Source organism: Pagrus major, chromosome 5 (assembly GCF_040436345.1).
Source record: "Pagrus major chromosome 5, Pma_NU_1.0".
In the NCBI taxonomy this organism is placed as follows: Eukaryota; Metazoa; Chordata; class Actinopteri; order Spariformes; family Sparidae; genus Pagrus; species Pagrus major.
In genome coordinates, this window is record NC_133219.1 from 32464599 (window position 1) to 32473858 (window position 9260).

Sequence of the window (9260 nt, forward strand, 5' to 3'; positions counted from 1 at the left end):
TTCAGAAGGCTGTGCATGTTGACACGCTTGGTCATAAAGGAAAAGTTCATCCATCAGTCAGCAGTTGCAGTTTGTTGTAGTCCACAAAACATTTCTGGAGCTATGCAGCAAAAAAGTGACGTGTCATTCTACAAAACAACCCAAGTAGATGGGGACTTGTTTTAAAACTTTAAAGAAAACACATTAAACATAAGATGGCTCCATAAAGCTCATCCGGCATGATCCAAGTCTGTGGAAGCCCATAGAAGACGTTATTTGCTTCATCTTTTCAAATCAATTTGCAATCTTGGGGCTTCTGGGACTTGGATCTGAGATCCCCATACATCAGACAAATTACAAAAGTAATCATGAAGAAAATGTGCACCCCTCACAGGCACAAAGACCACAAAGTCGGCCTCATTATTAGAATAATGTACTGGTGACGGTTGTTTTCTTGTTAAACGATGAGTCAAACAATTAACCGCTCTGACATTTGACTGAATGCAAATGAAGATGCCTACATGATAACCGGATGACCTTTAACCTAATCTACAGCATCTAGGAGGCTGCAGAGAGTTCAGTATCAGAAATCCTTGGCTGACATCGCCATCTGCTGGTCGTTCAGAGAGAGTGACCTTTCCCTTCTATACAACCAGTCTGAACATGTTGAATAAGCTCATGACTCATCTGATTCCAACCTCACACTTGTGAGTCACCAGCCACTTCCAATATGTTGTTGTTATTCCCAGACAGCTGAGGTTACTCGCAAAGTCAGACAAATACTGTTTGCCGACTGTTCATCGGGAACTGGGGGATAAAAAACACATGCAACAGATCTACAGTTTAAATGTAGCCTGTATCATTTAAATTAATTTAAAAAGCCTGCCCCTCCCTGAAACATCCTCAGTATGTCCCTGTTCTATCCATACAGGTAAATCTACATGTGATTTACAGTGATACATCCAAATGTACTCTGTGATATACTGGTCAGATAAACAATATCACAAACAATCCTATTATATGTGGAAGCTTCTGAGATTTTGTGGCTTTTACAGTTCTGAATGTAGGAAGCAGTTTGGCTAGGATGACGGGGGAAATCCCAGGCTGGCTGTGAACATAAATGAGAAACAGCCTCCCAAATAAACCGTGTGTGAAGCACCTAACTTCCCGAAAAGCTACTGTGGTCAGAAGCAGTTCCGGACTGTGTGTGAAGGCAGCTTCTGAATGCTAATTGTCTGGGAAACGGCAGTGTTGGACAGTTAAAGAAGACTTCCTTTGATAGAGAAAGATTATAATAAACTGAGAAGGGCTTTTCAAACAAACCTATACAGGTGTAGAATACCCTTCAGGTAAATCCTGAAACAATAAGTTCAAATGTTATCGACACAAATGTCGAGCCAATCTTTTTTAATGTTTAATTGCGATGTAGGTCTTCTGTGATCAACCGTGGAAGAGTAAAACTGCCAAAATAAAAAATACATGGCTCAATTAATATGTAAACATGCCTTTGAATGCACCAAAAGTAAAACTAAAAGCAAATGTAGGCATCTCAATCCCCCTATTTATTCACTTTTCCATTTGTTTTACCATTTTATTAATTCATTTATTAAACGGAACAGACCACAGAAATGTATAATGTAAATATGCCTTTAAAGTGTATTTAAAGGCATATTTACATATTTATCAAACCACTTCTTTATCTATTTCACACAAGTGCTTCATTTAAAATAAACATTACAAAATAATAATATAGAAGCAAATTCATGTTATAAATGAATGCCTACATTTGTTTTTAATATCATTTCTGGTAGATTTAATTGAATATACTTGATTTATTGATTCATTTATTTATTTTTGATTTTGACAGTTTCAGTCCTCCTTATCATTGATTGCATCCCCAAGATGAAAAACTGAGCTTACAGGTTTTCTTCCATTCCTTCGTCAATGACACTGCACGAGAAAAGGTCAGTCCGATTTATAAAAAGTTTATTATTATAATAGAGGTCCAGACATGTATTATACATAAAGAGTTCAAATGTACAGAGGAGCTACAATCATTTAAGCATATTTACATTCCCTTCTTGGACTATGTCAAATGTCAGTGCATTTGTTCAACATGATCAACATTTAAAATCAGTTCCAATACCATTTCAATTCCACAGTAACGGAAGAAATACACAAAAAAGGAACAAAAATGCCTCACTGACAAAACAGGTCATTACATTTTTGAGTATATTTTACTGCAACACTGTTTACTGAGCAGATATATCAAACCCCTTACTCTGTGCACAGGTGTGAAGGTATTTCAGACGTGTTTATAAAGGTAAGAACTGTCCCGTGAAGTTGAAAAAGAGGAGACTGAGGGGTAGACAGGGGTTGGCTAAAGCGTTTTGTTCTATAAGTTTTTTCTTGCTTTACTGTACAACATAAAAACAAAGCATTCCAATAAAAATTAAAAAGGAGCATGGATACCCTTGTTACAAGGGGAATACTAACAAACTTTACAAGTCTAAATGGCCAAATGTCCTGCAATGGCTTAAGCGTTACGTGGTCAACCACTTTGATCAAGCTTTATGACAAACAAGCAGCCTATCTTCTACTAAGCAATGGATGTTTCTGGCTAGTTTGCTGTGGACTACTTCGTCTCACAGTAATTTACTGTTGGGGAGTCATCCATGATCTGCTTGAGGTAATCAGACAGACTGGAGTCAAACAAAGCTCCCCCTAGAATTTGGCGATAAATAACAATGCTTTCAAGTAATCTACTGCCGGTTCATTTTAGATTCTCCTGTGGTGGTGCCCACACATTTTGGTAAATAGCACCACTTTGTACAATAAGGTGAGAGCCTTCAGTGCTAAGCAGCATGTGGCTTCCAGCAAGCATGTATTTTATCGTTTACACTGCTGAAATATGGAAATCTCTCTCCAGTTCGTTTTGCCCACTGGAGGAAGGAAATCAGGACAAAGTGCAAATAAAATAACAGTAGTAAATCAGAGGGCAGTTAGAGGGGAAAAGTGGGGACAGACAGACTGATCATATATCTTGATTATTACTGATATTTTTACTGATATTTTCCCTTCCTCCTTGTTTAAGCTTCCCTGTTACCTAAAAGATTAGGAATATGGCTCCCTCTGCTGGTTATATTGTTAAACATCTCCCTACTACATCTCATCTGAGCGGTGCTGCTGTAGTATGACAGACGGGGGGTTTCGATCTATCCAGTTATCCTTGGATCCTGCGACCTCGTACGCCACAGCAGACGCCACTGCAGCGTCGATGGATCCTTCCTGTAAGGCCCCGGCCGGTCCCGGTGCTATCTCTTTAGCCTGAGCGGGACTGGGGAAATCTGCCGAAGAGTTGCTGTTGACTCCTGTTTCTGAGTCAGCCTGCTCCACCCTCTGGTAGTCGGGGGTGTGATTCTTTTGACCGCCGGCGAAGATGGCTTTGTGGTTCTCCACCTCTGCTTGGGGGACTAAGAGAATCTCCTCCTCTTCAGGCTCAAGGTAGGATATGGCATCTGTGCTTTCTGGTCGCAGCGAGCGTAAGTTCCGGGAGACGACTGCAAAAAATGAACGACAAACGAAAGCTGAGCCGAGAAACCCACATTGTTGATAAAGAGCTTCATGAAATCACACAATAAAGATAAATATACTAGCATCACAATGACAAGTGTTTAAGGGAAGCTTTTCACCTAAACAAATCAATAAGACATGAAGAAGAAAGGCTGAAAAGTAACAAAGGAGAGAGTTGTTTTTTTCATTTCAGATAACTTACAGTCAGAGGGTGTGTAGAGTTCCTTCTGTTCTGCGTTTCTGCCAAATGGGTTGACTGACGGGAAGATGATGAGACAGAAAGAGAGCAGGAACACCTGGAGGACAAAGCCAAGGAGAGAGTGAATCCGGAGAGAAAAATAAGTACACACTGAAGTGTACTTTTGAAAATGTCGGGAAAAAAGAACCAAAATGCAAATTAGGCACGTTGCCATCAATTGATTTGGAGCAAATAAAATTAGACAATACGAAGTGTAGTTCCATCAGAAGATGGCAGTATGGGCTACATTATGCATGGCTGTGAAACAAAAAGAACAGTTTGCCAATAAACCTGAAATAAGAAGAAGAAACAAAACCAGTCGACTAATCTATGAGGTAATGAGGAGTGTAAAGTCCACATAAAAATATGTTGACAAAAAAAATTACCATAACACAAGTGCTGGTTGTGCTGGCCTTCATGGTCGACATCTTCACCAGAGCCTGTAGTTTCCTCAGTTGTTCTATCAGGGACCTGTAAGAACAAAGAGGACACATTTAATGTGACTGTTGTGAACGGATTCAGAAACACTTCATGTATACACGTTATTACATATTAATGTAGACAATATATCTCAGAGTTCTTACATGTTCTGTTTCTGAAGCAGTTGGACTTTCTTCTGTAGCTCCAGGTTGTGTGCTGTGCAGATGGCGACCCTGCAGGAGACATTTCATCAGTGAATAATTAGTCAGTTATCCAAACATCGTAGATAGTTTGACCAACCGTACAAAAATGATTTTTATATTTTCAGCTACAGTTATCTGAGATGTCTTGCTATACAGGGTACAGTAGAAATAGACTGCTGTCTTGAAAACCAATACAGACATTTCTGCGTCTATTTTCAAGAATTTAATGGAGAGAATTAATCTGGCGTCTTTAACTCACCTGTTTTCCAGTCCGTCAACATACACCTTCTTCTTCTTGCGGCTCTCCTGAGCAGACTGCTTGTTGCGGATCTTCCTCCTGATCCTCTTCAAGGTCCTCTCCTCTGCCTGTTAGACAGAGAGGAGGCTTTCAGCAGAATGTTGACATGACAGATGATGATGTGTATATAACAGCCCTCAGCAGCTGCGTTGCAGAGAGACCAAGTAGAAAATCCATTTGAATATTCATCAAGCAAAAACAGGGTTGAAGGGCCAAAAAGCTATCATATTCACATACTAGAAAAGACAGTAATTCCGATGTATCAGCAGCATGTTGTTTGATTATGCTCTTACATACATAAACATTTACAACATCCTGCAGACGCTCTTGGCCTGTGCAGCTTACAGCATCATGACAAGACCATCATCAAGGTAAATAACAGTTTGTAACCATCAGTTACCTTTGTGAGAGGCATGTGCGTGGGAATAGTTGCTCCCTCTTTGTTCAAGAGCCGCTTCTCCTCCTCAGTGAGCACTATCTCTTTAAACTGGAACTGCAGCGAGAAAAGACAAAAGTTCTTTTAATCTCCTGTATCAAAGTGAAACTAATTCAGTCTTCTTCAAGCAAACCCTTGAATTGACCAAAAAAAAAGCTTTAAAAAAAACGGACCTGGTCTGTGTAGTTGAGTTCAGTTGAATCCTGTGTTGAGTCTTCTATGGCCAAAGTGCAGGGCAGTTCACTGGTGATGTCCTCCTCCATTGCCTCAGTCACCAAGTCATCTGACACAAGAGAAATACATTTGAAATAAATTGTATGATCTGCTTGACAAGCAAGTACCACTATTTGATTATGTATGCAGCATTCTGCCAACAAAATGTCCACTAAATCCGAGTGTTTTGAAGGGATTTAAGTGGATAAAGAGGTTCAGTGAAGTTATAAAATATTCAAGAACCTAAGCCTATAAAACTCACAAATTACATCAGAATCACGGAGTTCATGAACTACACATACCCAGATCAATGAAGACATCTGTATCTGGCTTCTCTGCCCTCACACTCTGCAAGATATCCATGTCTCTGTCTCCACTCTGCAGCAGAGAGTAGCTGTGATCCGCCTGGACAGTTAAAGCCTCCAGGCTCTCTGTCTGCACCTCTTCAAGGCCCAGGGAAGGGTCAGAGTGCACCGGGCTGGGCTGGGAGTAGCTGGGACTGGGCACAACGTCAGTATCACTGCCCTGAGGACTCGGGCATCCCAGTATGTTGTTGTTTCCAACTCCAGTGCTGCTGTCGTCAGAAATACCACTGTCGCTGCCTGAGGGAGAGTGAGAGGGACAGATGGTCCCCACGTCGTCCTCTTCCTCTAACAAGCTGGACAGGAAGTCTTCAGTATCCATACCTTTCAGCATCTGGAAGAGAAAAACAACTGGGTTACACTCTAACAGCAGAAGTTAGTAATATAACCATATATACAGATGAGGGAATCCCCATTTTAAGCAAGTGCTTTAACACCAGGATTACATAAAGTTTGAAAATACACAGCAGTAGCATTTTGAGTCATCCAAATATAAAAGAGGAACAATATGGTTAAATGTTGTCTTTAACAGATATCCAACCAATTGTGTCCTGAGTTTATATTTCTTTTCTGTGTAGGAACTCTTACATCTTGTTCAGACAGCCAGGATTCAATGAGCCCGTTCCCATCAGGAAAGAGAGGCTCAGCAGATCCGTCCTCTCCGCCGTGGAACAGCAGTCCCAACAGCTCTGCTCCATCCATGTCTGGAAGTTCCTCAGTGACCGACATCTGGAGCAACACAGCAGCACACAGACAGCAGCAGCTGTTTAATATTTGTCAACAAAGGCATTAATGTTCATAGAATATCAGTATGACGTTGATATAATACAAGATGCATGATGTCAGGCAAGACTTAGTTTGGGATGATGTCATTTTGTGGGATAGCTTAAATGCCATATTGCATATAATGACCTATTGATTTATAGATTAATCAATAGGTCGTTTTCAAATCTATCTGGCTGGAACAATTATTGTCATTATCCATTAATCGGTTTGTTTTTAAAATGTCAAAAGATTGTGAAAATTCTCATCACGATTTCCCAGAAACAAACCTGACATCCTCTAACAGTGCAAAACCCCCGCACTCTTCAGTTACTATCATAAATGACAAAAAAGCAGAACATCCTTACAATCATGAAGCTAAAATGAGCAAACCTTTGACATTTTTGCTTGAAAAATGGCTGAAACATTTAACCAATTATCAAAATATTTGGCAATTAGTTTTCTTTTAATCAGCTAATCATTGCAGCTCTACCTGATGGCTTCTCTTTGTTTTTAAATCAATCTAAATGTAAAGAAATGTCGCACTGCTCATCAGACAAAATGAGCAATTTAAAAGAAGTCACTCTTGGAAGTTATAATGAAAATGAAAGTAGACTGACCGATAATGAAACAAAGCGGTAGTCAGCTGTGGAGTGACTCGTTTTCTGAACTAATCTGACTGTTCTAGCTGACTGACATGAACACTGAATTCCTCTACATTCCTGACTATCATATCAAACCACACACCTCAGCAATGACTTGTGTGTTGTAATAAAAGTCCCAGTAGTCATATGAAACTTTAGATATCATGTCAGAGTATTGAGTTGAATGTTGCTGCAGTGATTCATGTGTCACAGGGCAACAGAAAGGTTAAGTAAACCCTACACTACTAGCCTGCCCCCCTCCATGTGGAGGCTGCAGGTGCATGTGGGATACTATGTTGACTGGAAGGAGTATCATGACCTCAGCAGCCAAAATATTGGGTGTAAAGTAGGACAAATTAAACTTCCTCATGAATGGATGAATGAATAACGCCTATACTAACATGCAGTGTAAACAGCCTCTTATTGCATCATTGCCACACTCCGAGCATGACATCATCTTGAACTGAGCCCCGCCCCCACACGCCTTTGTCACGAGATCTGAATACAGCATCCAGTGTCAAAACAAATAAAGACATTTAGCCTTTAATTCATTCAAGGAAATTATCTTTTGTTGTGATGCATTGCGTGTAAAAAACAAAAAAAAATGGGAAAACATGAATGCAGTCTGGATTTAGGGTGCCTTCGTTGTCTTGCAAAATAAGAGCATTGTCTTGCAGTATAGGCATGTAAGTCACAATCGACCTGGTTAACGTGGCAGTGAACACAACACGAGCAACACGATTGGTGAGCTTTTGATCTAACAGGCTGTGAGACAGCATGGCAGGAAGAAACAAAGAAATGTCCTGAGGCCAACATCCACGAGCCAGCTAGCTAGTTAGTTAGTTATCTTAATACTCCTGTCATAATGTCGAGAGGGCGTGGTCCCTCGTGGCATTAAACACACTGAAAAACATTAAACACAGTAAATGTTGATATTAATGTTCTTACCATTAAATGACAGGAGATGAAATACCATTCGACTGAGTCGTCCGGGTGTCTTTTGGTTTGTCTCAGCGTTTCTTCGCTGCTGCCGTCTAGCCGTCACAGCACTTCCTCCTGAAAGCACCTTCCAACAAGGCAAAAATTGCGTCATAGCGTAAAGGCGGATGTGAGTACGTGGACTTCTTGGGTGCTTCTGGGAAGTGTAGTACAGCGCCCTGTGTAGTGATCTCATGATCGCCATGCTTTCTACATGCACATACCGTAGGTGGCAGCAGTAAAGTAAGCAAATTACAATTCAAGATGTAAATGATTCATTATCATAATTAGTATCATTATTATTAGGCCTTTATATCATTTTAAATAGGCTGCCAGACTGAAGTGTATCCAGTATGGTGGCTCATTTCTGCCAGTTAAACTATAAATAAGATGAAAACTAAGCTTGATGAAAAAAATATTGGTAAGTCATTATTATGAGATGAAAAAGTAGAATTATGAGATAAATATTTAATTTATGAGATAAAAAGTCAAAATATGGGATAAAAAAGTTGGTTATGAGATACAAAAGTCATAATTATGAGATTAAAAAGTTAATTTATCTTGTAATAATGACATAAAAATTAATAATTATGAGAGAAAAAGTGAGAATTATGAGCTAAAAAGTAAAAATTATAACATTAAAAAGTAATAATTATGAGATAAATATTAAATTTATGAGATAAAAAGTCAAAATATGGGATAAAAAGTCATAGTTATGAGATACAAAAGTCATAATTATGAGATTAAAAAGTTAATTTATATCATACTAATTACTGGTGGAAATGGGCTTCCATACTTGGAACAGAGATCCATCACATATGTGCTGTTATGTAGCAAACGATACACTGCTTCTGTATTGTACTGTGATAATATTTTGCTGGAAGAGACAATAAAAATGCTAAATACTGTGCAATGATTGCTCGCAAATATAAGTAAATCTGCCTTTAGAGTGTATTTAATGTTTAACGTCTGTTGCACATAATATGGTTTTTCATTTACAAAATATATCCCTTTTTTGAAAGATTGCATTTTCTGATTATGTATCAGTGATCAAACACATACACTGCATTGATCCAAATGGTTTGATAAGACTTCTTTCACCTATGTAATGGATATATTCCTTGAAAAACACTGACCAAGACCCTTATTTTTCA

The 9260-nt window shown here is 39.2% G+C and overlaps 1 protein-coding gene across 1 annotated transcript; it reads right to left on the reverse strand.

Annotated features, from left to right (window-relative positions):
* Positions 1–1948: 1948 nt before the first annotated feature.
* creb3l3l (cAMP responsive element binding protein 3-like 3 like) lies at positions 1949–8201 on the reverse strand. The gene is made up of 10 exons (XM_073466709.1): positions 8077–8201; positions 6311–6451; positions 5663–6056; positions 5321–5430; positions 5112–5204; positions 4673–4779; positions 4375–4443; positions 4177–4261; positions 3755–3848; positions 1949–3539 (listed from the first exon to the last, which is right to left on the reverse strand). The coding sequence occupies exons 1-10, from the start codon at positions 8077–8079 to the stop codon at positions 3142–3144; spliced, it is 1494 nt and encodes a 497-aa protein (XP_073322810.1). The 5' UTR covers positions 8080–8201; the 3' UTR covers positions 1949–3141.
* Between the last annotated feature and the right edge of the window lie 1059 nt (positions 8202–9260).

Bases quoted from the DNA above. Each gene is read 5' to 3' on its own strand.
- creb3l3l (XM_073466709.1), bottom strand. The intron at 5,205-5,320 runs GTCCGTTTTTTT...TTCTCGCTGCAG, and splicing joins AACTCAACTACACAGACCAG to TTCCAGTTTAAAGAGATAGT. The intron at 3,540-3,754 runs GTAAGTTATCTG...CATTTTTTGCAG, and splicing joins ACTCTACACACCCTCTGACT to TCGTCTCCCGGAACTTACGC.